At 55.8% G+C, this 26,052-nt stretch overlaps 1 protein-coding gene across 2 annotated transcripts; it reads right to left on the bottom strand.

Annotated features, from left to right (window-relative positions):
• Positions 1-2,557: 2,557 nt before the first annotated feature.
• On the bottom strand, positions 2,558-25,086 carry SYT12 (synaptotagmin 12). 2 transcript variants are annotated; one of them, XM_045486006.1, is made up of 8 exons: positions 24,704-25,086; positions 18,503-18,558; positions 13,607-13,800; positions 10,995-11,387; positions 8,069-8,284; positions 7,415-7,535; positions 6,421-6,554; positions 2,558-4,765 (listed from the first exon to the last, which is right to left on the bottom strand). In XM_045486006.1, the coding sequence occupies exons 2-8, from the start codon at positions 18,534-18,536 to the stop codon at positions 4,592-4,594; spliced, it is 1,266 nt and encodes a 421-aa protein (XP_045341962.1). In that variant the 5' UTR covers positions 18,537-18,558; positions 24,704-25,086; the 3' UTR covers positions 2,558-4,591. The 2 variants fall into 2 exon arrangements, with proteins under 2 accessions (XP_045341962.1, XP_045341961.1); XM_045486005.1 differs by lacking the exon at positions 24,704-25,086 and adding an exon at positions 24,246-24,539.
• Between the last annotated feature and the right edge of the window lie 966 nt (positions 25,087-26,052).

The following is a 26,052-nucleotide window of genomic DNA, read 5'->3' as shown; positions in this document are numbered from 1 at the left end:
GGCTCATTTGACTGCCTGGTTGGACAGAGGGGAAAGGAAGGAAAATGGGGCAGAGAGGAGAGGAAGGAAAGAAGGAAGATTGGTTGACTCAAAAGAATAGACAAACTTGGAGAAATGAAAACAGGAACAAATGATCGCATAGTTGAGTAAATACAGTGCATGACCTGACTGCAGGGTCAGCAGACAGGTGACCACCCTCCAGCCTCCATCTGCTCAAGCCCACCTGGCATCCCACCCCATCCACCCTGAGGCCAGGAGTTCCCTGGGGCCCCAGCCGAGTCTCTGCTGCCGCCATGTGGCCGCTCTGCTCCCTGCACCATCATCATGAGGGCTGTGGGCTCTGCTTGGAGTTCCTGCCTTGGGGCGTGGGGTGTGTATGGGTGGTTGAAGGAGAGGGAATGTGGGTGCCGGTGGTGGATGGAACTTCAGAGGTCCAGTCATGCACCCTTGGGATGCCTTGGTGGGATCTTTGCTCCTCCCGCCTCCCTATGTGCCCTCCCCTCCCTTTCATCTCAAACACCAGATCCCAAGAGGTCTTGCCTTTGGCCAGAACTCTTTTACCCAAAACCCTGGCCGCACGTTTACTGAGCATCTCCTGGGTGACATACACTTGGCACGTGTACATTTCATTCCATCCTATTATGTATTATTCTTATCCTTTGACAAAGGAGGAAGCTGAGGCCTAAAGAGGACAGATAATTTGCCCAAGATCCCACAGCTGATACGTGGAGAAGCTGAGATTCTAACCAAGGCATTTGGGGCCTTAGAGCTCCTCCACACAGAATCCCCAAAAGTCAGAGGTGTGGGGAGCCTTTAGAGTTCTTCTTGTTAAGACAAGAAGGGGACAAGATGGGGAAACTGAGGCTCTCAACAGGAAGGGACTTGTCCAAACTATGGCAGGTAGAACCCAGAAGTGCCTCTTCTCCCAAGGTCCCTTCTGTCTGGTCTCCCCCAGATCAGCTCAACTCCAGCTACCATTTAACTGGACTTCAGGGCTGGGGAGGCAGGACTCCTGCCCTTGCCTCCTCTCCCCGCCTCCCCATTCTCGATCCTTCTGGGTGGAATGAGGTTGATAATGGGTGAGGGTGGGCAGAGGCTGAGGGGCCCTCGTGGCCCAATCTTAGTGTTTATTTAGCCTTTCCGTTTGTCCCTTTGGGTGTCTGCAGGCATAGATGGCCGGGGCAGGAGAGAGGAAGTGAAGGTCTGAGCAGCAGTCGGCTGTGGATGATACAGTGGCTCGCCCTGCCCCTTCCACACGCAGGTGTGGCCCAGCCGCTGCCGAGGTCAGGTCACTGACCTCCATACCTGTCCTTTTGGGTGCGGCTCGGCTGATCCCTGAAGGCTCCCAGATGGAGGGGGCCTGGGACACTGGGGGCAGGCCCACGGGCCTAGGGCTGGGAGGGGGAAGAATGGGTGGGGTGGGGGGTATAGGCAGAAAAGAGAGGTCAGTAGTGCACTCTGGGCTGTGCGGAATGAACCTGCAACTGAGAAGCAGCTCAGACTGCCCCGCGCTGACCAAGAGCAGCGCTCGCTCGCCGGTGTCCCTGCGCATCACTTCCAAAGCTGCTCAGAAGCCTCTTCCTCCCTCCCCCTGACCGGCTCCTCTGACCAGGCCCAGTGGCTGTGTGGCTCCCCGGACACATGCGACACCAAGTAGCTCCCCTGCCTGGGGGTCCCTCTCTCCTCCACCAGGTGCACGGTCCTCCCTGCACTGCAAGGCTCATGCTTTCATCTCCTCCAGCAAGAGGGGGAGTCCACGAGAGCGCTTCACAGGCTTCCTGGGGGCGGCTGGTAATCCCCACCCAGATCATCCTCCAGCACTTGCTGTGATCTTCCAGGGCAGGGGAGGGGAGAAACCAGAGCAGCCTGGGATCCACAGGGGCTTCTCCGCTGCCCCTCAGCCCCACCTGGAGGACTGGGTGAAAGGGGACAGTGTAGCTTGGTGGTTAAGAGCCTGAGCTGTGGAGCCAGACAGCTGGAGCTGGAATGCCTGCTCTGAGACTTCCTGGCTGTGTGATCTTGGGCTAGTTGCCTAACTTCTCTGAGCTTCGGTTTCCATCTCTGCAAAAAAGGGGATGACCACAGTACAACGGTACCTCCCTCTAAGTAGGTAGGGTTGTGGCTGGTGCCAGCGCGCACTCAACTTGCACGACCCTCCTCCCCTCTAAGCCTTTCTTCTGGCTCCCTTCTCCCCAGCCTCCCCCAACTTTGCTCTAGCAAGGTTGACAAATTGGCCACGTTTCTGCCCACTCCTGCCCTTTTCTGCATGTTGTTCTCTCTTCCAGGAATGCTTTTTAGGCCTTATCTATCTTCTTCAACCTTACACTTCTTTTTGCCCTGAAGACAACTCAGCGATACCACCAGGAAGCCCTCCGTGATATTCCCTAACGCTCTCCTCCCCGCCAGACCTGACTCAGGGTCCCCCTCTTAGAGCTTCCCAAGCAGTCTGACGGCATTGGTCCCTGTGGTGGTCTCCTTTCCCTCTGGGCACCCAGCAGCAGGGTAATCTACTCAGAGTAACCCACGCAAGTCCCTGATTCCTGGAGAAGAGACCAAGGTGATTTGGGGCTGAGCAAGGCTCCCCGGAAGCCCCCTCCTTCCTGCCCCAGCTTTATTTTGGTTCTAGAATCATTCCAGTCAGCAGACTTGGTCCCCACCATGCCCATCTCGGGTACACAGTCAACATTTCATGCAGTCAGAGGGACAGAAAGAGGGGGAAGAGAAGGTAGGAGTAAATGGCCTATGCTGCAGAGCCACTGGGGCAGAAAAGAGTCTGGCGTCTCCCCGGCTCCAGAGGCTCACCAGCTGTGTCCCCGGACCCTGTGCTGGCCTGGGCCGTGCAGACCTCCTGGTATGGGCCACAGGCCTGGGCCACAGCTGTGTTAGGTGGGGAGAGCCACAGTTCTGCCTCCAGCCCATGACCACTCTGGGCTCCCGCAGCATCACTGGAGATAACTGGTTGGGCCTGGGTCTCTATAGCTCGTCAGGACCAGAGGCAGCCAGCCGGAGAGCCCATGTCCTGACCTGAGGGTGGCCCCTGGGAGCAGATGCCACAACACGCCCCGCTCCCCACCCCATCCTGATGAACCAGCAGGGGCACCCACCCCTCGGCCGCCTGCTTCTCTGGGGCTGCCTTTGGCGGATGGGAGGCGCCTCAGCCGGTGACATCTGGAAGGTATGCGCTCTTCCTCCAGCTGGGGTGGGGTGGTAGCCAAAGCCCTGTGGGGGCAAAACAGCCCAGCCCGTTTGCTTCTGGGCAGGACCCCTGTGGGGTGCCAGTCACAGAGCTCCTCCATCAGACTTCAAGCCATCAACCTGGAGCTAGACACTCCTAAAGCCACAACTTACTTAGCTTCTGTCCCTGCTCCCTGGCTTTCCTCTCTCCCCTACAGTTTTCTCCAGAGGGCTCCCTGCCTCCCCCCCCACCCCCACCCTGCATAAACCCCTCGCCTGAGAATCTCAGGGTCTGCTTTTGGAACTCGACCTAGGACACCCAGTGCCACCTCCTTCCCCGTCTGGCATTCAAACCTGCCCCCACCCCACCCTCCATCCGGACACCCCTCCACTTCCCCTCAATGCCCCAGCTCAGGCAGCCCGTTTCCTCCAAGGCCCAGCTCGAGGGCCTCCTGCTACACCACGCACGGGCAGCCCACAAAAGCCTCTCCCATGGGCCCCCTGCAGTCTGTATTCTGGCCCTCCCACTGCCCTCCAGCTCCCTAGAGGCTGAGGCATCTCTCTTCCCAACAGGGCCTAGCCTGGAGGTACCCCAACAAACGCCATGGAGCCAATGCCTAATTCAGCTGGGACTGAACACAAGGACCTGGCTGTGGGCCTCTTCAGACCTCTGGGCTTTGCAAGGGTCACGGTTCAAGGGAGCAGATTTCACAGCGCGTGATTCCAGAGCCAGTGTCTGCCGCACCCTGCAGGCCTCTGCTTGGCCTGGTCTCCTGGTCACTTCTCTTGCGCAGAGAAAGGCCCCCGTGTCCACTGCAGTAGGACAGTTTGTGATACGGAAGTTCATGTCCCTGCCTTGCTGAGGCTGGCTGCCTGCCTGGGACACATTTAGTTCTTTCCCTGCCCCTCAGGGCTCGGCTCCCATCTCGTCCTAGCAGACCCCAGAGCCCTCCCAAGTCCACATTCAGCACTGAGCAGATCCCCAGGGCAGGGGTCTTGCCCTCCGGACATGCTAGGGGCTGTGTCCTGTTCATGTCACGACTGCTGGTGCCTAGCACAGCACCTGGCCCCCAAGACTCACTCGGTTCCTGCATGTGGCCGAGCTTGGCACTGGCCTCCCAGCAGCCTGTTGGGGATCTCAAAATGGGGGCACAAAGGGCCAGTGCCAGGCTGCCCGTTCCTGGGTCACAGCCCAGCCACAGCTGGTCCTCAGTGGGAGAAAATCCTGGGTCCCTAGACACCTGGCCAGGCCTGTTCCTCCACTGCAGTCTGGACAGACGGACCAAGATGGCTCATGGGGGCTCCAGTGGGGGACCCCAGCATTTATGGCTCCTGCTGGACTATGGAGGGGCATCAGAGCGGAGCTTGCGCCGGGCCCCAGGCAGCTCAGTGCCCACCCTGGCCCATTTTCCAGCTGCTAGTTTCGCCGAACAGGGTGCCACATGGACACGGGCCTGCGCAGCGTGGCCAGCATCTGGTTCCAGTGCGTGGTGCCCATGCCACTGGCTGACGGCCCGATGATGACATGGCCCACGTTGTCCCCTCGGCCATCGCTGCTACTCTCAGCCACCGTCACACGGAGAGACAGGTCCTAGGGAGGAAGCGACATGGGTGCTGGGGACTGGGGGCAGTGCCGGAGGCCCTCCGTGGCTCCCAGGACCCTGTCTACAGGTGCCAGGCCCCAGCGGGCTGCCAGGAGTGGCTCCCTGAATCTGTACCCCTGATCTGCCTATGCCCACAGGCTTCTGCTGCTGCCTCCCAACACAGTGGCGGCTCTGGACCGCCAGGTTCAGATGCTGGCCTCACCACCTCCCTTGCTGTGTGACCTTGGGTTCTTCCTACTTAGCCTGCCATCTGGAGGATGGTAATAGTCATAGTTCCTACCTGTACCAGGAACAAAATGAGTTAAAATGTGTCGACTGCTTAGAATAGTGCCTGTACACAGAGCATCTCAGATGTCTGGTTATTCCTAATATGATCCCATGTTGGACTCACAGCTGAGGAAGGAAAAGAATGTGCTTGAGATCGAAGTGGAGAGGTTGAAACCCAAACCCAGACTGATCCTCTCCCTCCTCCTCCACCGCCGCCCTGGCCCGAAGAGGTCTCCCACCCTCGGAGGCTGTAGACTAGTGGCGCTACAGCTGCTCCGAGGGAAGGAGGGGACAGATGGACAGTCTGTCCCACGAGGGTGGCAGGACAAGGCAAGGACACCCAGCACCAACTCCAGACACTGGGATATTTGCCTGGATTAGGAGCTTCCAGAGTAAGGCAGAGTTCTGGGCTTTCAAATTCAGATGGGGTGTCAGATTAGGTGGGTTCTGTACAGCCCCGTGACTCAGGGGCAGGTTTTGGCTCAGGGCACAAAAGGACGTTCTCACTGGCAGGAATGCCCCAGCATGGAAGGAGGCAGTGAGGGGAGGTGGTAAGCTCCCCATCCTCTGAGGCATGCAAACAGGGCCACTGGTGTGGCACAGGCCATATCCTCTGTAATCCCCCACCCTTGGTCTGTGACATCTGTGCCAGGAGAGGGGTCTCCCTGGGGCCCATGACCTTCTGAAAGCCATGGAGGTGTGGGGAGCTCGGCAGGGTCTCTGCAGGTAGAGTCTCCAGAGACTTCGGGCCAGAACTGTGGGCCCTTGGGTTCCCCTGGCTCATCTCCAGGCCTGCGGCTCCTTCCACCGGGAACCGGCTTCCCCCAGATCTCGGCTTAGCTAACCCCTCTCGTAAAAGCCTCCCCAGGCCGCCAAAGTCTGGCATGCGCTTAGTGGATTAGGATTGTCTGGAGAGGCGCCTGGGTGGCTCAGTCAGTTAAGCATCTGACTTCAGCTCAGGTCATGATCTCATGGTTTGTGAGTTCGAGTCCTGCATCAGGTGAGTACAAGTCCTTCTTCGGGTGAGCCCTGCTTCCCTCTCTCTCTCTCTGCCTCTCATGAGATTCTCTCTGTCTCCCTCTATCTACCCTCGTTCACTTGTGCCCTCTCTTTCTCTCTCAAAAAAAGGATTGTCTGGGGATTTTCCACCTTCCCCTTGTGAGCAACAAGGAAGCAGTGCCTGTGTCCCAGCACTGACCACAGGGCTACTACTTAGTGGGTGCTCCATAAATGCCTCTCAACTAGAAAGGGGAGGGCTGGAGACAAACCAGCACCACCTGCAGGAACCCTAAGAAGCTAGGCCGAGGGCCTGGAGTGGCCCCAGAGCCCAGGAGCCCCCTGGCCTGGCCTCCACCCCTGAGCCATCCCCCCTCACCTGGAGCACGATGGCTGGCACTGAGAAGATCATGGCTTCGTTGAACACTGGGTTGGGGTCATCCCTCTTCACGGCTGTCTTCTTTTTGCTCATCTTCCTCCCATCCTGAAGCAGGTACACTTTGACGAAGGGGTCTGTGGGTGAGCAAGGGGTGGGGGTCAGGGCCAAGGCCACATCCACTTGGCATAGCTCTGCCTGGTCCTCGCAGCCCGCTGGCTCCAAGTTCCCCGAGCCTTCTCTGTTGCCATTATCTCCTACAGTCCTGCCATTGGGCCTTTATTTCTTTCCTATTTTACAGATGAGAAAACTGAGGCTCCTACACGAGTCGGGAGAAGAGCTGGGCCCTGGGCTCCGGCAGCCTGCCTCCCGGCCCACACAAGTGCTCCCTTCACGTGACGCTCTGGGGAGTGGGAAGGACCCACCGCTTCTCATTCTATAATGAGCACAGACGTCAGGCCTGAGTCACCCTGCGCCCGCTCAGTGGAGCCCGACTCTGAAATAATGAGTCCCTCTCTACTTGTCACCCTCCCCGCACTGGGTGTCCTTGCTGTACCTGCCTGGACCATGGATCCCCCGAGGCTCCCGCTAGGTCGTTCCCCCAGCCCTTGGTTTCTAGTTCTGCTCCTGTAGACTAGGGGCATCAGGTCCTGCCTGGCACCCACACCATCCTGGTGGCCCTGGCCCCCATGTGGGATCTGGGATACAGTCCAATTTCTGGGAGTGGAGCTTCTGTCATGAATTCTAGTCCTGGGAAGCGGGTGTCTGTCTACCGTGGTTTCTTCCCAGCACCCCAGGCACCTGCTCTCAGACTCCCATCTCCCCCACCATCCCGAACTCCTGAGCTCCTGGCTCCTGAGCTCGGCCAAAGCTGGGGGTGGAGGGGCCTGGTACGATGCCCCACACCTGCTGACGCCTCCCGCTGCCCTTGGCCTAGCAGCTGGGTCACAGCTCCCACCAGCCACATGAAGGAGCCAGCCAGCCAGCAGGGCCTTACCTGCCGTGGTCTTGTCGTTGGTCCAGATGAGATTCTTGGCCTTCACCACCACCACAGTGAGGCGCTCAGCCGTAGGGAGGTAGCTGAGGGACAGCAAGATCTCGCCCACAGCGTCGGCAGCCTGGAGGACAGGTGACTGGCTCAGAGGGCCTCCGAGGCCCCCCTGAGGACTTGAGAGGTCCAGGGGAAGGCAGGAACTTCCTTCTCCACTGAGAAGTTTTTACTCTTGCCCTTACATGAGGCACCAGGCTGGTGGGATTGAGAAAGGGACCCCACTCCCCGCTCCACGAGGCATGCGCCAGCCCTCCCTCCCACCAGGCCTGGGTCCTGCCTTGGAAGGAGGACCAGAGGTTGCCTGTAGCAACCAGATGCAGTCCCTCATTCCAGCCCAGGGAAAACATTCTGTAGTAGTAGCACACAGAGGTCCAAGTGGACTGGGTTCATATATCATTTGCTTAAATAGCAACGACAGAAGAGTGGTAAACAGTAATTAGGGCATTTTTGCTTCATGCAGTAAACAGTTTCTGTGAATGTGGCTCAGGCCTCTCTCTCTGTCGTTTCCTAAAGAAGTCAGGGCTCGGGCTGTCGTGGAGGACAGTGGACTCCCCGCTCGGAGACGGGTGCGTGTGACGCTCTCTTCGTGGGTGGACTGACCTTGTTCTGGTCCTGTAGGTAGAGCCAGCCGCTGAAGGGCTGCAGCGGGAGGTCGAGCACAGAAAGCTTCAGCTCCACCACCCCCGTGCTGATGTTCCGCTCGTCCTCATCGATGCCAAACACGGAAAACCGCAGGCTCTTCTCCTCCAGGGCTGCAGGGTCCAGGGGAATGGAGAACTTCTCGTCAAAGAAGATGGAGTAGGCATTCCTCTGGATCTGCACAGAGAAAGGGACGTGGAGAAAGCTTCAGCTCTGGGGAGGAGGTGGCAGCCAGACGCCCGTGAGGCCATGGTGGGGAGAGAGCACCGGACAGAGAGTCCAGAGGCCTGGGCTAGAGTCCTGGCTCTGCTGTCCCACGACCTCAATGCTAATTCTTTCTTTGGTGGCTCAGCCTTGGGGATTTTTTTTTTTTTTTAAAGTAGGCTCCACACCCGACGTGGGCCTTAAACCCCCAGCCCTGAGACTTAAGAGTCGCGTGCTCTACTGACTGAGCCAGCCGGCCACCCCAGCCCTGAGGATTTAAAAGCCCCCTGTCCTCCTCTCAGTGGCGGCCTGGCATTGGAAGCTTCCACACTCTGACACCAACTAATTCCCACCCTCAGTGTGCACGGCTCCACAGAACCCTCGCGATGCCCAGGAGAGACTGGTCTCCTCTTTGTCGTGTGTGTTCGGGTCCAGCCCTGGGCCAGGCGTGCAGTGAGTACAGGTGACTGTGGAGTCGAGAGCCGCTGATGTCCCGGCCCCCGCAGAGCCTGGCCCAGGATGGTCTGAATGTTGTGGGATGGATGGACGGATGGAGCGATCAGGCGAGGCTGGGAAGACTCCACTTCCAAGCCCCGTCCTGCCTGGTGGGTGCCTCTGGCCTCCTCCCAGGAAGCTGTGGGCAGACCCCCCCGGGAAGGTGTCCTGGTGGGCACGGCTCCCCTTTCCCATTGGGGGTTGCCTTAGTCACCGCCTGGCAATATTTAGAGAGGAGCTCTCATCTCTGGCACTTCGCCTGAGGCTGGGGGGCTGCCCAGCCTGGAGGCAGCCACCTACTTGCTGGGACTAGCTGGGCTAGGATGCTGAGAAGCCTGCTTTCCTGGGAATGAATCTGCAGGTGCACTGAAGCACACTCTGGTCACTGCCTGGCTCGTGGGAAGGTTCCTGTTCCACTGCTGCCTGGGAGCCACGTTCCCCACCCAATTGCCTGATTGAGGACCTTCAAGGGCTCCTTCCCCTGTGGGATTAAGTCTACCTCCTGATCTTGACCTTGGCATTTAGGCTTTTCATGATCTGGCCCCATCTCTCCCTCCTCCTGCCACGTGAGTCACTTTGCTGTCCCTTGTCCACAGGGGCTCGGGTTCCCGAACTATTCATTCTCTGTGTGTTATGTTTTATGAGCACACAGCTGATGGGAAATGGGAACCCCCGGGCCAGGTCCTGGGGATGTGTTGGGCAAAGCACTCTCCTGAACCTGTTTCCTCATCTGTAAGATGCCCTTGGCCCATCCCACTGGGGCTAAGGAGAGAATCACGGATGGGTGGGCTCTGTGAACCAGACTCTCAGCACACATCAGGCTGTGGTGGCTCCTGTCTGCTAATGTCCCTTCTCACGGAAGGTGTCCAGAACCACCCAGGATCTTCTAGGCAGTCCAGGCCGTAGGCAGCGTGGATCCAGGCTCAACAGGGACACTTCATGGTCCTGATACACAGTCTGTTGATCACTTCCCAGGGACTGGGCTGAGGACTTTGCATATAGTAGTACACCCCTTCCTCAAGAATTATGTTGCTCATATGACAGATGGGGAAGCTGGGTCGCAGACAGCTTATGGACTTATCCAAGGTCACGCTACTAGGAAGTGGGACACTGATATTTCAACCCAGAGGGTGAGGTTTTAGGGTCCTGCTCCTTACCACTCACCAACTGCCTCTCTTTGGCCCCACATGCACAGGGTTGTGGTCAGTTGTTGACCATCCTGGGGTGAGGGAGGCAGGGTGGGCTGGGAGAGGGATGATGGTGTCCACCCCTGAGGGACAGCCCGCTTCAACACTGTAAGAGTGACTGGACACAGGTGACTCTTCAGAAAGCACTAGGTCCTACAGACCCTCAGGCTCCACCTGCTTTGGTCAGAGGCCACTGGCTGTCAACCTTACCCACCTCAGAGGACCCCCAACCATGGCATCTGGGCCCCTGCTCCCCCTAATCCAGCCTGGAGTAGAATGTGTCCCATGAAGGCTTTGCTCCCTCTCTTGGCGAGACAGAGGGACCCATGGAGGGGTAGCCTGGTGGGGCAGGGTGCTGGGTGCCTTCCCCACCCTGTTCTCACCCCCAGGAGCTGACCTCCATGGGCTGATCAACAGGCTCCTTCGGCCTCTGGCTTCTGGTGGGGTCTGGGGTCGGACAATGGGGGTCACTCCAGGGAAACCAGAGGACCCAGGGAGCTGGGGGCGCTCTTTCCCTAGGTCCTTCCCCGAGAGGTACTGCTGTGGTCTGAGCATGTCCCCTGACCAAAGGGCACAGCGCCTATCAATGTGGCAGCCCCGCCACGCGCCTCTCCCCTTTGGCCTCCCCTTCCCCTCGCCCCTTCAGATGAGGGTGTCGCTCCATCCCTGAGGCCGCCCCACACCACCGTTAACAGTCCTGTTATTAAGCTGTCCCCAAATTAGCCAACTTGAACATGTCACCCCTTTCCTACCCGGACCCCAAGCTGACCCGGGGGACAGGCATGGGAACGGACAATTGCCACCCACTGGATATACGTGGTAGGATTGCCGAGAACCGCGCACGGTGGGAGTCGTCAGGTTAGTGACACCTCCGGCTCTGGGATTAGCACCCAGAGCTGTCGCGTAGCACCCTCCTCACATCCGGCCTGGCCCCGCGGGCCTGGCGGCCTGGGGAGGGCTCCCCGGGAGCCCCGCATGTAGCCCCCCCTGCCCCCACTCACCCGGGAAATGCCCACGATCTGCTCATCGGGCAGCAGGCTGACGCGCATGAAGCAGGACTCGAAACCGGCTTCTTCGCGCTCCAGGAGGTCCTTGCCCTGCAGCACGGCCACGTGGAGGGTGTGGGAGGCGGCATCGTAGTCCATGCTTACTTCCACCTGGCCCAGCGTGAAGTCCTGCCCGAAGGTGTGGCTCACGGAGGAGATGGAGTTCAGGGAGTCGGCCGACTGGGACTTGCGGAGGGTCCCGTAGGGGGCCAGGTCCAGCTCCCGGCCCATCAGCTCCAGGGGCCCCAGCTCGCTGATGCTCTCAAACGTGTCCTCGATGCTGAGGCTGCCTTTGCGACTGGGCGGTCCCCGAGTGCTGGCCCGCTGGGCATTCCAGGCAGGCACTCTCTGGGGGAGAGAAAACGGGACATGGGAGCATGGCAGATGGTCTCGTAAGCCCTGTTCATTCAAGGCACCTCCGTTCCCTGTGTGCAGAAACGGTGCCTGCCCTAGTCAGGAAGGTCTTTGTTTAACGCCATTTCACATCACTCACTTTTCTCTCCTGAACCCCGAGGAAAGAAAGCTTTTTCTCAAAACGCTTGGTGATATGGACTGAGTTCCACGCACAAAGATGTTCACTGCAGTGACGTTTGTAAGAAGGAAAAGTAGTAGGGCGCCTGGGTGGCTCAGTCGGTTACGCGTCTGGCTTTGGCTCCGGTCATGATCTCACAGTTCGTGAGTTCGAGTCCTGCGTCGGGCTCTGTGCTGACAGAGCTTTGGATTCTGTCTCCTTCTCTTTCTGCCCCTCCCCCACTTACACTCTGTCTCTCTGTCTCTGTCTCTGTCTCTCAAAAATAAAGAAAAACCTTAAAAATTTTAAAAGAAAAGTAGTTAGCAGGGGGAACGGGTAAGAATAACTAGACTATAGCTACTCAACAGATTACTGAGCAGCCTCCAAGGATGTTTACCAAAATGTTCACAACAGAAGGTTTTTGTGTTGGGTAACACTCATCCTAAAACTCAAATTTTTCCTTTCACTAAGTTGACCTCGGAATTTGGGAAAACAAAAGTCTTTGTGCCACAAGCATCTCCCATGCTGTTGCATAGCCCTCATTTTACCATCATTAAAAAAAAAAAAAAAGTTTTTTAATGTTTACTTATTTTTGAGAGAGAGTGACAGAGCGTGAGCAGAGAAGGGGCAGAGAGACAGGGAGACACAGACTCCAAAGCAGGCTCCAGGCTCTGAGCTGTCATCACAGAGCCCGAGGCAGGGCTCGAACCACCAACCGCGAGATCATGACCTAAGGTGAAATCAGACTTTTAACCGATGGAGCCACCCAGGTGCCCCCCATTACTATCATCTTAAAAATGGGCCACCAATTTGTCCCTGAATGGACAGTTGTGATTACCTTACAGACCCCCTACTGTTGGACATTTATGTTGTTTCTAATTTTTCACAAATATAAATAATGCAGAATCAAATAGCTTTCTTAAAGTCCTAGCTCAGAGGACACAGTCCTTTCGAAAGCTGCTGACACATGTTGCCAAAATGCTCTTTGGGAAAGTTGTGCCAATTTACAGTCTCCGCCTCTCTCTCCCCTCCTCCCTCCCCCCCCCCCCCCCCCCGGGAGATAGTCCCTTCACACCCCAAACGAATGAACATGTGGGGCTGCTATCTGGTAAAAGATTCTGGCTGTGCTCTCTGGAACTCTATATGATACTAGAAAAATTCTCTGCCAAGTGTCTAATGATGAAGCATTCAGCAGTATATATTGAGAGCCCTAAAAGTGTTTGTAGTCCCTGACACAGTAATTCCACATCTGGGCATCCATTCAAAGTACATAACCCTAATGAAGACAAAGTTTTACATATACAACATTCACTGCATTATTTACAATGGCATTTAGTAAATCATGGCACGTACATAAAAAAGGAATCTGACGCTAAAATAATACTTATGACGGGGGCTCAACATTATGGGAAAATGCTTTAGGCTGGGAGATGAAAAGAGCAGGGTATAAAATTCTGTGTAGAAATGACACCTGTCGTATAAAAACCTATGCATGGAAAAAAGACTGGAGGATACATTAAAAATACTGGAGAGAGAGAAATCCAAATGTTAATAGTTAACATACAGTTATTTGCCACTGGGTGGTGACATTTGGGGAGGGGTTTTGCTTGTTTTTTTTCCTGTATTTGTCCCAGGATGGTTTTTTTTTTAAAATACTTTTTTTTTTTTTCAACGTTTTATTTTATTTTTGGGACAGAGAGAGACAGAGCATGAACGGGGGAGGGGCAGAGAGAGAGGGAGACACAGAATCGGAAACAGGCTCCAGGCTCTGAGCCATCAGCCCAGAGCCTGACGCGGGGCTCGAACTCACGGACTGCGAGATCGTGACCTGGCTGAAGTCGGACGCTTAACCGACTGCGCCACCCAGGCGCCCCCAGGATGGTTTTTAAAATTGAAAACTTTCAGTCCCTCACCGAGTATTCACTGATTTCGCAGCACTGGGCTATGTTGGAAACATGGAGGAGGACCAGGGTGTCTGTCCACAGGAGGAAATTAACCAGGAGAGAGCAAGGGAGCGGGGAGGGAGGGGAGGCCACCGCCGGGACAGAAGCCTCACCTTCTGCTTGGCCTCTGCGTAGGTCTCGCCATACTTCTGCTGAAGGTACCTATAGTCGTAGTTAGGGAACGGGGAGGGGCTGGGGAAGCTCCCCGATGTCCAGAGCTTCCACAGGCTCACGGCCGCAATTCCCAGCAGCGCCAGGGCCCCAGCGGTGTAGACACCCACCTCCCAGCCAGGAGGGCTCTTGATGACTGCAAGGGAAAGGCAGCCTCTCATTAGTAGGCTCTGGGGTCCCCCAGTGGTTAGAGACTCCCATCCAAGAAGCAGGCAGTTCAGCACTGACTTATTTATTCACTGAACAAATATTTATTGAGTGACTCCTGTGTGCCAGGCTCAGTACTAGGTGCTAGGGGATCCAATGTTGAATAAGACATAGGTACCTTGCGATTTCTGCTTCTATCCCCTTTTCCACAGAAGCACCCATTCCTACCAGGGGTGGAATGGGGGTGGGGACACATGGCCAGACCAGACAAAGAGTTGTGAACAACAGTTAAACGCTCCTTAGGCTTTCAACAAATGGGGTTCTTCTCGCTTCTTTTGAGTTCTCTGAGCTCATAGCCTTCCAGATAATCAAAGCAGCCTTTTGGGGTCTGGAGGAAGAGGGAAGAGGTTTGGGGAGAAAAGAAATGACCCCATTTTTGCTTTACCCTCATTTAGAAGAACTCAATGTCCAGCAACTGATAGATGGACAAAATGTAGTCCATCCACACAACGGAATATAATTTGGCAACATAAAGCTACTGATACACGTTGCAATGTGGTTGAACCTTGAAACCATCATGCTAAGTGAAAGGCATCACAAAAACCCACATGTTGTATGATTCCATTTATTTATTTATTTATTTATTTATTTATTTTTAATGTTTTTATTTATTTTTTTTTTATTTTATTTTTTTTTTTTTTAATTTTTTTTTCAACGTTTATTTATTTTTGGGACAGAGAGAGACAGAGCATGAATGGGGGAGGGGCAGAGAGAGAGGGAGACACAGAATCGGAAACAGGCTCCAGGCTCTGAGCCATCAGCCCAGAGCCCGACGCGGGGCTCGAACTCAAGGACCGCGAGATCGTGACCTGGCTGAAGTCGGACGCTTAACCGACTGCGCCACCCAGGCGCCCCATTAATGTTTTTATTTTTGAGAGAGAGAGAGACTGAGAGCGAATGGGGGAGGAGCACAGAGAGAGGGAGACAGAATCCAAAGCAGGCTCCAGGCTCTGAGCTGTCAGCATAGAACCCAACGAGCGGCTTGAACTCGTGAACCACGAGATCATGACCTGAGCCAAAGCCAAACGCTTAACTGACTAAGCCACCCAGGGGCCCCATGTATGATTCTATTTATTTGAAATGTCAAGACAAATCTGTACAGACAGAAAGTTGATTAGTGATTATCTGGGGTTGGGGGGACTGGGGCGGGGGGCAACACAGAATACAGGGCTGCTTTGGAGGATGATGAATATATTCTAAAAGTTAATAGTGCTGACGAGTACACAAGATGTTAGGTGCACTGAATTGTATGCCTAAAGTGGGTAAATTGTATGGTCTGTGCATTTTATCTCGATAAAGCTGCTACCAAAAAAAAAAAAAAAAAAAAAAAAAATCTCAGCCAGAAGTGAGAGAGAGGTGGCTTTTAGGCTGTGCAGGACTTGGAGACAAATCCAAATGCTCAAATGTGCTTTCTTCATTGATAAGTAAATAACTTTCCCTGAGTCTCACTGTCCCCAGACATAGTAATTAACTGCCCCCTCAAGTGTGTTGGGTGAGCCCCCACCAGCAGAAGTGACCTTCTGTTGGCAAATAGAATTCTCGAAACCATTCTCAGTGCTGCCTCTATACTCAATTCAAATGGGGAAACGGGTGCACAAAGATAAACATTTACAAAAATAAATGACCTTTTGCCCAAGGTCAAAGAGGCAGGAAGGAATGGCACTGGGAGGCCAGCTGTGGCAGCCAGACTTCAGACCAGGCCGGAGTAACCACTGCCCCACCCAGCCTCGACCCAACACAGTCCCCAGACTATGCAGGGTAGAAAGAGGTGGGGAGGGCAATTCAGGGGTGAAGACTGACGACTGCACATCCACTGAACACCTATGGTGTGCAAGCACCCTGGTGAGGGAGTCAGCCCCAGCCCCAGGCCCCGTCCTTAAGCAGCTCACAGTCTAGGGATGAGGTAGGTAGGCAAATAAATACACAAAACAGAGTGATGAGAACAGCCCAGGAGGGCTTCCTGGAGGAGGGGCATCTGAACTGAGATACGAAGGAGGAGCAAGAAATGTACCAGGCCAAGGCACCAGGGACTGGGAGTTCAGGGCGAGCAGAGGAGGGGATGTACAGAGCCCAGAGCATTCAGTGTCCAGTGGGGGAGAGAGAGTGGGGCATTTGGGGCTGGAGAGCTCTCTGTCACCATGCCCCTGAAGCCCGGCTGCAAAGGTATCAGGAAGCAGTGGCAGCCTGTCTGGAAGTGGGAGGCCTCACCCTGCCTGTTCCCCTGAGCCCAGCCAACTCCAGTCAGAATCCACAATGCTAACTCATTGTAGGTTAGGGGCAGGGCAGAAGGGCAGGGCCCGGCCTGCAGCCTTGGCTCGTATCCAGCATGTAGCACCCTATGAGGTCTCTCCCTCCACTTGCTAGAGTAGGACAGCCGGGGCTGGGAGAGGCTAGTGAGCACACCCAGCCATTGGCCCAAGGCCACAGGGTAAGAAATGCAGAGCCTGGCCGCGGGTGCCCTGGCTCCTTGGGCAAGCCACCTAGCCACTCTGAACTTGAGCGTCCTCATCTGGAGAGTGGAGATGACCACGCACCCCAAGCAGCGGTCCCGCCCTGGAGAATTTATCTTGCGGAAGAAATCCCAGCAAATTTTATGTCTGCTGTGAGTCATCGAGACTGTATTTATAATAGCAGAAATGTGGAAACAGCCTGAAGGTCCAGCTGAGGGGCCAGTGGGGGCTGGTGGTGCTGCCTTGGGAGGGAATATCACTGGCCTTTGAGAACTGAGGTCATTAGGATGTCACTGTGGCAGAGCAGGAAAACGTTTCCAGCATTGTTAAAAGAAAAAAAAAAAATCAATCCATGACACGGTCTAACCACACAGTTTTGACATAAAAATCACAGGACCTATGGATAAAGGCTGGGTGGGGACCAGGGACAAATGAGAGAAGCTAGAAATCAGGATGGAGGGGCTGTGAGCAAGCCCTGTTTACTCCTGACTTCTTGACAGAATGTAATTTGCGGGCTAATCCAAACCACAACAGAGATCTACGGAGGGCCCCAGGCGAGCCCTGCCGAGGCACGAAAGTTCTGATGAATGAGGGATGGCCTGGTAAACTGGAGAGTGAGATGTCCATGTGAACCTCAGGTGGCTCCCGGCAGGGCCTGGGTGGTCCCAGGGGCAGGGAAGCAGGTGGGCCTTGAGTTCTGAGGTCCTAGCAGATAACGGTCAAGGTGACCCGGCACAGTGGAGCCAGGCTCCCCTGAAAGCGAGGATCTGGGGGGAGGGAGGGCCTGAGGGAGTGCAGCCTGCATCCTGCTTGGCTGGGAAAGGGGGGCATTGGAAGGAAAAGCCCCAGGAAGGTGACACAAGATGATGACTGTTAATGCTCATTTATTTATTCCTTTTATTGACTACAGCCTCGGGCTGGGATGGGAAGAATTCCCAAGGGAAGTGAGGCCTCAGCTGAGACCAGAAATGAGGAGGAGGTGGAGGCGGCCGAGTGGCTTGGCGGTAATAATAGCTTCCTTTACTGTTTACTCTTTGCCAGGCCCCGTTCCAGCGCTTCATTGCATATTAACCCACGGAGACCCCGGAACAACCCTGTGAGGAAGGTTCTATTATTACCCTCATTGCCTAGATGAGGAAGCCGAGGGACAGAGGAGATATTCGCTGCCTGACAGTCTGGCTCCAGATCTGCACCTGTGACCCCCGCACAGTCCCAGGGGCTTAGCCAGGCAGAGGCAGGGACATGCTCCGGGCAAAGGGAAGGGCATGTGCAAAGGCCTGCTTTGGGAGAGAGTTGTGTTCGTGCTGGGTTGGGTACTTTGTGTAAGTTAGGTCACCGAGTCCTCCCAGCAGTCCTTGAGGCAAGCCTCACTGCCCCCCGTTTTACAGATGAGTAAGTGGAGGCTCAGAGAGGTTTCATCATTGGCCCAAGGCCATGCCAGGGCCTGGGCCAAGGCCTGGGAGCCTGTAGGTGAAAGTGTGGTCCCTGGTCTACCCTTCAGCTCAGCTCTGGGCTGGTAGGGGGCTGAACCAGGGGAGCAGCTAGAGTGTTGGGGAGCACTGGCCTGGGAGTCAGAAGACCTGGGTTTGTGTCCTGCACTGAGCCTCCCTTCTCCCATCTATAAATGGAGAGGGGAACCCACGAGAAAACATGGCAAGTATATCTCAGCTCTGACACCACCCACTATCAGCTGGAGAGCGGCTGCTATCTCGAGGCAGTTCCCAAGCTCAGCACCCACTGGGGCACACACAGGAAGGTCGGGGCTGCATCTCAGGTATTTGCCATCCCTGGACTGGGCCACCTCTGAGCTTATTGTCCTGTGGCTCTAACATCAACCTTCTTGGGTTTCTTCTCACTTGGCTACTCAACAGGCTCTAGGAATGGCCCTGGGGGAGCGGATTCTGCATCTCGGTTTCTCCTTTGGGAGCACGGGACATGGGCCTCCTGGGGGACTCCTCCAGTCAAATGTAGGGAGGTGGTTCCACAGGAAGGAGCCATTGGCACAGAAGGATGACGAGACCTTAGACTGGTCCCCGCCCCGTGTCCCCAAGGTTGTGTGGCCTCGGGCAAGTCACTGTCCTTACTGGTAAAATAGGGCCATTACTGACATCCCACTGACACCCCCTACCCTAGGCCTGGTCGGGGAGCCCCGTGAGATGGCATGCTTCCACTGGGACTCACCGCTCAGGTGGTATTCTGCCACGTCCATGGCCATGATGCCCACTGCAGCGCTGGGCCTGGAAGGGGAAAGAGAGTCAGCAGGGAGGGCTTTGGAGGGCCACCAACCCCAACCCTACGCCTTGACCTCCACGATGCCAATGGGCCTGTCATCCAGAGCTCAGATTCAGCTGTGAGGAGAGCTCAGCCAAAGGTAGGTGGTTTTTAAATAGCATTAAAAAAAAAATTTTTTTTTATGTTTATTTATCTTTTGAGAGACAGCATGAGCTGGGGAGGAGCACAGAGAGAGGGAGACAGAATCCAAAGCAGGCTCCGGGCTCTGAGCTGTCAGCACAGAGCCCGACGTGGGGCTTGAACTCGTGGGCTGCAAGATCATGATCTGAGCTGAAGTTGGACGCTTAAGTGACTGAGCCACCCAGGCACCCTTAAATACCATTTAAAAAAAATGGAGTTTAAAGCTCTTTTCAACCACTCTAAGACCATCTTACTGTCAGGGTTGCCAGATAAAGCACAAGATGCCCAGTGACATTTGAATTTGATTCATTTTTAGTACAAGTATGTCCCATATAATATTTAGGACATGCTTACACTTAAAAAAATTATTCATTGTTTATCTGAAACTCAAAAAGTTCCTGAGCATCCTGTATTTATATTATATCTGCTAAATCTGGCACCCCTACCTCATTTCCATCCTACCAACAACAGGCTGACCAGCAAGGAGGCTTTGATTCTTTGCTACTCATTAGCGTGGGCCCTCGAGGTGTTCACTAAGCCTTACTTCAAAAGCTTTTCTTTCAATTGGAAAGGAAAGGCTGCATTTCCACAATATTCTATTATCAGTCCTTCCACTACTCAGGATGGTTTCCTCCCCACCCCACCCTCCACTTCCACGTTTTGTGAACGCAGAAGGTCTAGGTTGTTCTAGAAAGGTCCGGGCGTCATGCAAGCCATTACCTGAACCCAGGTGACTGCTCATAGTTTTATTACTGTCGTTGCGGAGAAGTAAATGTGTCTCACAGACATACTCGAAGGGACTGGAAAGAGGAGGCCGGGAGGAGCTATATCAGCCTCAGCTCCAGGGGCACAGAAGGACGGGACGGCCCCTGGCCCCGCAAAGGAGGCTGCAAACAGGTCACCCTGTGACAACTACAGAGTGCTTGCCCACCCAAGAGCCGCTGTTCTTCCATTCCCAGGGGATGCCAACCCTGCATTGCTGGATCTTCTGGCTTTTTATGTTTTCATTTTATTTTATTTTTTTTTTATTTATTTATTTTTTCAACGTTTATTTATTTTTTTGGGACAGAGAGAGACAGAGCATGAACGGGGGAGGGGCAGAGAGAGGGGGAGACACAGAATGGAAGCAGGCTCCAGGCTCTGAGCCATCAGCCCAGAGCCCGACGCGGAGCTCGAACTCACTGACGGCGAGATCGCGACCTGAGCCAAAGTCGGACGCTCAACCGACTGAGCCACCCAGGTGCCCCCCTTCCGGATTTTTAAAGCAAAGCCAGATTCCTGGATTTTTTTAATGTGCAATTTCCTGATTTTTAAATGTAACCAATTCACACAAAAAATGTAAATACTGTTCAGGCACAGGGCAAAATCCTCCTGGGCCGTGGCTTGGCTAGCGTGTTTGCAACCCATTCGAGCATGCTGTGGGTTCCCTTTGGGACTGGGGTCAAATCAGAGGATAAGCATTTTCCTGAATCCTGGGGTTCCCCCCAGTCTGTGGCTCTGGAACCAAGAAGTTAGGGTGCTTTGGTCTAGACAGAGTTATCTAGCACATATGGGAGTTGTCCGAAGTCCCTGGCAGGAGGCCTGGAGAACTGGGGCAGGACAGGGCCCTGGGGCAAGGTCTGCAGGTGCTCAGACAGCTCCTTGCTACGCAGAGGATGACCCAGTGAGGTGTGGGTCCTTCATGGTGACAGGAGGGAAATGCTAACCAGGGAGGCTTCACTCATGCTGAGGAACAGAGGCTCATTCCTGGGACCTGGGCAGGAGACTGTGATGACAGTTAACCTCGCTGAGCACTCCTCACGCCTGAGAGAGCGATTCTAAGCACTAGTCAACACAGGCCATCTGGCTCCACACTCCTAACTTCTGTGCCTTACTGCGGAGGGGTATACAGTTTCAGAACTTTCCTAAGAACCTGCAGGACCAACTGGTCACTGTGAACAAGTCCAAGGTGGCCCTAGTTCCTGGCACACCACGGTCTGGATACACCAACACGCACATGTCCCAGCCTACCTCTGCCTTGCTGGGAATCCAATAACGCCATCAGCTTTCTTTCTGCTCACTTGGCACAAGCCGACTTCGAGAATGAGGCTATGCTAGCGTGGGCTGGGTACACCGCGGTGGCCAGTGCACACGGCATGGGTCAGAACCCCGTATCCGCTGTATCAGACCTAGAGCAGCTGAGGGGTTCCCAGCCCTCTGGGGCTGGTCTAGCTCAGACCCCAGACTATATCACACTGCCACCTTCCCCCCTACACCCCTCATTGTAATACCCCTTGCCCGGGAGCTGTGATTTCACTGAAGATGTGAATGATTCTGAGCACACCCAAGCCCCAAGTGGTCCTGCAGTGGTCCCCAGTGAAGGGGCAGAAACCAGAGCACATCTGCCTGAATGGAGGGAGGAGAGAACTGGGGTGGGAGAGGGGTCAGGCAGCCTGAGCACAGCTCTGAATCTCAGATCTGCCCCCTCACTAGCTCTGAGCCTCAGTCTTCCCATCTGTAGAATGGGGCTCATGGCTGCCCTATCAGGGTGCCAGGAGGGTAGAATGAGAGGTAAGTGTAGTCTGGCTTGGTAAATATTAGCTGCTGCGGTTATTGGCCTCACAATCAGCCCAAAGGCTAACTAACCTCTAGTTTGAGCAGAACTGTGTGGGTAGCACTGCCAGCTTGCAGGTATGTTTTATTTGTCTTAAAAATTGGGGAAATTCCCATTAAAAAATGATTTCTAAAAGAAAAAAAAAGCTGGATTCACTGCTTCCCTTTAAAAGTATCTGAAGACAGTGGTCTGCATCCCCCTACCCCCGCAAAACAGCGGGGCTGGAGCTGAATGGGCTCTGTCCCTTCGGACAGGTCTGGCACCTCCCATCCCTCCATTCATTTCCAGAACCTGCTGGCCCCTGGAGCATCTCTGCTCATGAACCTGGTAAGCAGGCCTTTGGATGAGCTATGGGAGGTTCAGAAAGGTTAAGTGATTTGCCCAAAGCCACAATGCCAGCAGTGGTAGAGCCATGTCCGTGGCCCGGACCAGTGCCTCTGCCATTAGTAGCCACAGCCCCCAAGGATTTCACGTATGTGTTTCCATCACCTCCCCCAAGACCCCCATGGGACATATCCTATTACTGACCTGATTCCACAGAGGAGGAAAATGAGGCTCAGAGAAGGACAGTGTTTGCCCAAGGTCACCCGACCAGTAAGCAGGGAGCTGAGCCTGAACTAGATCTGGCTCTGTAGCAAGTGCCCTTCCTAATGGCTTTACTCACCATCCCCGAGTGCCCCTGACCCCATCTCACTGACTACCACCTCAGCAGGCTCCCACTGGAGGTCTACCAGGCAGAGGGGCTGTGGCTCTGGCTCGCAACAGGATGCTGACAAGGCGCATCGGGAGGCCAGGGGGGACCGCGACCAGAGTCTCCCGAGTTTCTGACACACAGGAAATGGGCCACAGCAGGGACGAGCCAGGGCTGCCCCAATCTCACACCCGAGCCCCGCAGATCCACGGCCCCTTCTCTGACATCTTTCCCCACCTAGTCTATTCGTTCTGGCCCCAATCTCCCAAACTCGAAACTGCATGAAGTTTGCTCACTGGAAAGAGCTCTAAATTCGAATCCAGGCTTAATCAGACCTATCTGGCAATACCTACCTACTGCTGTAAGCATAGACATAATATATGCCAAATGCTCAGCACGGTGTCTAGCCTGTACTAGGCACACGATACAGACCCGATGACTGACTGGGTAAGTGGATCCCCATTTTATAGATGAGGAAGCTGCAGCCCCAGGTCACTCAGCATTTAGTAGCAACACTGGGATTGGCGCCAGGGTGTGATGGATCTGGGCCTGGGCTCTTGGCCGTGATGCCACCTCCTGACCAAGCCTTTTGGGGGTGGAGGTGGGTGGGAGGAACTGTCACTGGCCTCATCGGAATTGGACCGCAGTCGAGGCCCCCTCCTGGGCTCGTCAGAGAAATGGCTTTCCAGGAATTTTGTGCCTCTTCAGGGAAGACGGGCCCCATGTCTCTGTTCCCCCCACCCCGTTTCCTTGCTCACTGTGACCCCACATCACGTCTGTGGCCAGCAAGGTGTTGACTGCCCCTCCCCCCACCCTATGGTCATCAGGTAATAGGATGTGGGCACAGGGCAGCCCTCAACCTCCCAGGCTGCAAGCCTCTTTAGGATCTTTAGGTTTGAGATCTTTTCAAGTGCTCCCCCCATCCCTGAAATAATCACATCCTGCTACCATCCCCCCAAAGCCCGCAGAAACCACAGTGCAGACCAGCTAGGGTGGTGGTGGCTGGCATTTACTGGGCATCTATCATGTGCCAAGTACTGTACCAAGGACTCGCCATGTTTTATTTCAGCAAATCCTCGCTGCCTCTCCCTGAGGGGGCTGCTACTCTGCCCATTGTACTGGTAGGAAAAGTGACACTTGCCCAGCGTCACCAGAGCTGACAAGAGACAGAGTCCAAACTTGAACCCTAGCCTGGGAACCTCCACGCTCCCAAGCTGCTAGGTGAAGGTTTTGGATTTCAGAGTGGAGAGGGCAGGGGGTTTGGGCACTTGTCTTGACTCTTCTCCAGACTGGTGAGTTAACTTGGCTGGAACTCCTGTCTGCCCTGAGCCTCGGTTTCCCCATTTCTAGTAAGAAGCACATTTGCTGCTGCTCTCCACACCTGCCCCTGCCCCTGCCCCCAGCTTGGAGAATAGGCTGACGCTCCAGGAGCAGCTTTCCCAGTCACTCTGGAGTGGCCTCACTGACTGAGCAGCGTGGCACACAGGTCTGCAGCCCTGGAAAAGTGTCACCAGGATGGCTGGCTCAGGGCTCCTCCACCCACAGGCCTGGCTCCAGGTCCCCATGTCCGGCCCTACCCTACCCCTTCTTCAACCCAAATCTATAGCCCAGGGCCCAAGACAGGGCAAACTTCCTCTTCCAAAGAGCAGCGGCATCAAGGGTTCCCAGGAGCCCCCGGAAAGCCCCCACGCAGGCCAGTGACACTGGTCCGGGCTGGGGATCCTCTCCCAAGCTCCGAGGGCCTCCTGGCGATGGGGTGCGACATGCCTCTCCGGATCAGAGCATTTCCCGAAGACCCAGCATCCCTGCCGCGGGAACCCCTAGGGTATCTGGGGAGCGGTGTGCGGGGGTGGTCTGACCCGGGAGAGTCGCGAGCGGGTGTGCGCCAGGGGCGGTGGGGACAGTCAGGATGCTGAGTGTGAAAGTGAGGGGCGCTCGTGCGGCGCGGGCGCCGGGGAGGCGTGTAAAAGGCCGGGCGAGTCGCGTGTGTGCACACGCGGGACGGGCGTGCGGGGCGCGATGCGATGCGCAGTGCGCGGAGTGGCCGGGCCGGGGAAGGGCGCCCGGCGTGCGCTGTGCCCGGCGTACGTGTGCAAGCGCGGCGCGGGTGTGCAGACGCGCAGAGTGCGCGGAGGCCGGGGTCCGCGGCGCGGGGAAGGGTGCGCTACGCGCGTCCGCGCGCCGGACCGCTTCCCGGTGGGAGTCGGGGGCGGCCGGGTGCTACTCACCCCGGCTCCGCGGAGGGGCCGCTTCTACGCTCCGGCTCCGGCTCCTGGCTCGCGGCTCCCGGCCGGCCTCCCGCAGCGCGCACGCACCGGCGCCAAGCCCGGCCGTCGCCGGCAACGCCACCCCTGCAGTGTCGCCCGGCGCCCGCCTCGGAGCAGCGCGGCGCGGGCCGGGGGCTCGGCCGGGCCGGGGAGGCAGACGGGAGCTGCGCCGCAGTCCGGGCACGCTCCCAGGAGCCCGCCGCGCGCTCCCTCGCGCTCGCCCGCCCCCCTCCCGCTCCCTCTTTAATTTAAAGCGACAACCCCGAGCGCTCTCTCCGCTCCCGCGAGCTGCGCACCGCTTCCGGGGTCTGAGCCGAAGATCCCCAAGCGCGCCCCGCAGTCCCGCGGGGTCGCCCGAGGCCGAGCCCAGCCCCTCACTCCCAGGCCAGGGGACGAGGGTGGGGTGGGGATGTGCTCACCAGGTGCTCGGAGAGGCGGGCGATGCGCTGGACGCAGGCCCGGGTTCTAGCCCGCTGGGCTATCCTGGTCCCTTTCTGGGCCTCAGTTTCTTTTTCCGTTAAACGGGCCTGATGCTGCGCACCTCCTAGAAACCGGTAAGAAAACAGGTGGTAGATGGAGCCGCGGGAGGTTTCCCCTTTCCTGAATGCATAATTACCCCTCCCACCGTAATTGGGCTGTGGGGCAGGCCAACATCATCTCACTTAATCTTCACAAAGATCTAATGGGCTCGTGGTCACTCCATTTTGACATGAAGAAACAGGCTCAAAGAGATCCAATGACCTTCCCAAGGCCACAGAGCCAAAGATCAGAGCCAAGACTTGAATCTACGTCTGTGTGACTTCAAAGCCCATGCTCTTAACCGGTTAGAGGTCGCGCTTTCTCTCCCAAAGGGATGAATGAATCATTCAGGAGATATTTATGACGCCCCCGCTGGACTCTAGGCAGAGTGCCAGGTGTGGGCGATCTTCCATGTTCCTGGAACAGGGGGACAGGTCCCACCCTACCCTCGCAGTCTGGCAGGGAGGCACGCACTCATCAGGGGCTGCACGCGTGGGGGGGGGGGGAGGGGCAGGTGCCACAATGCCAGTGCTGTGGGCACAGTGATCAAGAGAGCAGGCTTGGTGAGCACCTGGAAAGTCCTCGGGGCGGGGGGGGGGGGGGGCGCTGGAGGATCTGGGATGAGGTGAAAGGAGAAAGGATCTCAGACGGGGAGTGATGTAGGAAACAAAGGCAAAAGAAAAAATTTACATTTCCTAACTACCAACAACCCACAGACAAGTCCTTGAAAAAGACAGAGCGACCTTCCTTTGGGAGCTCAGCTGCCTCGATGTTGACACTTTGCTGAGGGCAAAAGGCAATCTCAGCTTAACATTATTCTGACCCCCAAGATCCTGTAAGTCTACTTATAAAAATTCCTTTGGAAGGGCGCCTGGTGGCTCAGTCAGTTAAGCCTCCAACTCTTGATTTCGGCTCAGGTCATGATCTCACAATCTGTGGTATGAAGCCCTGTGCCAGGCTCTGGGTTGACAGCTCGGGGCCTGCTTGGGCTTCTTTTTCTGCCCCTCCCCTGCGTGCATGCTCACGTGCTCTCTTTCTCTCTCTCTCTCAAAATAAATAAACATTAGGGCGCCTGGGTGGCGCAGTCGGTTAAGCGTCCGACTTCAGCCAGGTCACGATCTCGCGGTCCGTGAGTTCAAGCCCCGCGTCGGGCTCTGGGCTGATGGCTCGGAGCCTGGAGCCTGTTTCTGATTCTGTGTCTCCCTCTCTCTCTGCACCTCCCCCATTCATGCTCTGTCTCTCTCTGTCC

Source organism: Leopardus geoffroyi, chromosome D1, assembly GCF_018350155.1.
Source record: "Leopardus geoffroyi isolate Oge1 chromosome D1, O.geoffroyi_Oge1_pat1.0, whole genome shotgun sequence".
NCBI lineage: Eukaryota > Metazoa > Chordata > Mammalia > Carnivora > Felidae > Leopardus > Leopardus geoffroyi.
The sequence above is the reverse complement of the archived record's forward strand: the minus strand, read 5'-3'. Positions and strand labels throughout refer to the sequence as shown.

Coding starts and splice junctions, on each gene's coding strand:
- SYT12 (XM_045486006.1), bottom strand. CDS start 18,536: ATGGCCATGGACGTGGCAGAATACCACCTGAGCG. Junction 8,285..10,994: donor AGATCGTGGGCATTTCCCGG/GTGAGTGGGGGC, acceptor TTCTCTGTGCAG/ATCCAGAGGAATGCCTACTC. Junction 7,536..8,068: donor ACCTACAGGACCAGAACAAG/GTCAGTCCACCC, acceptor CCTGTCCTCCAG/GCTGCCGACGCTGTGGGCGA.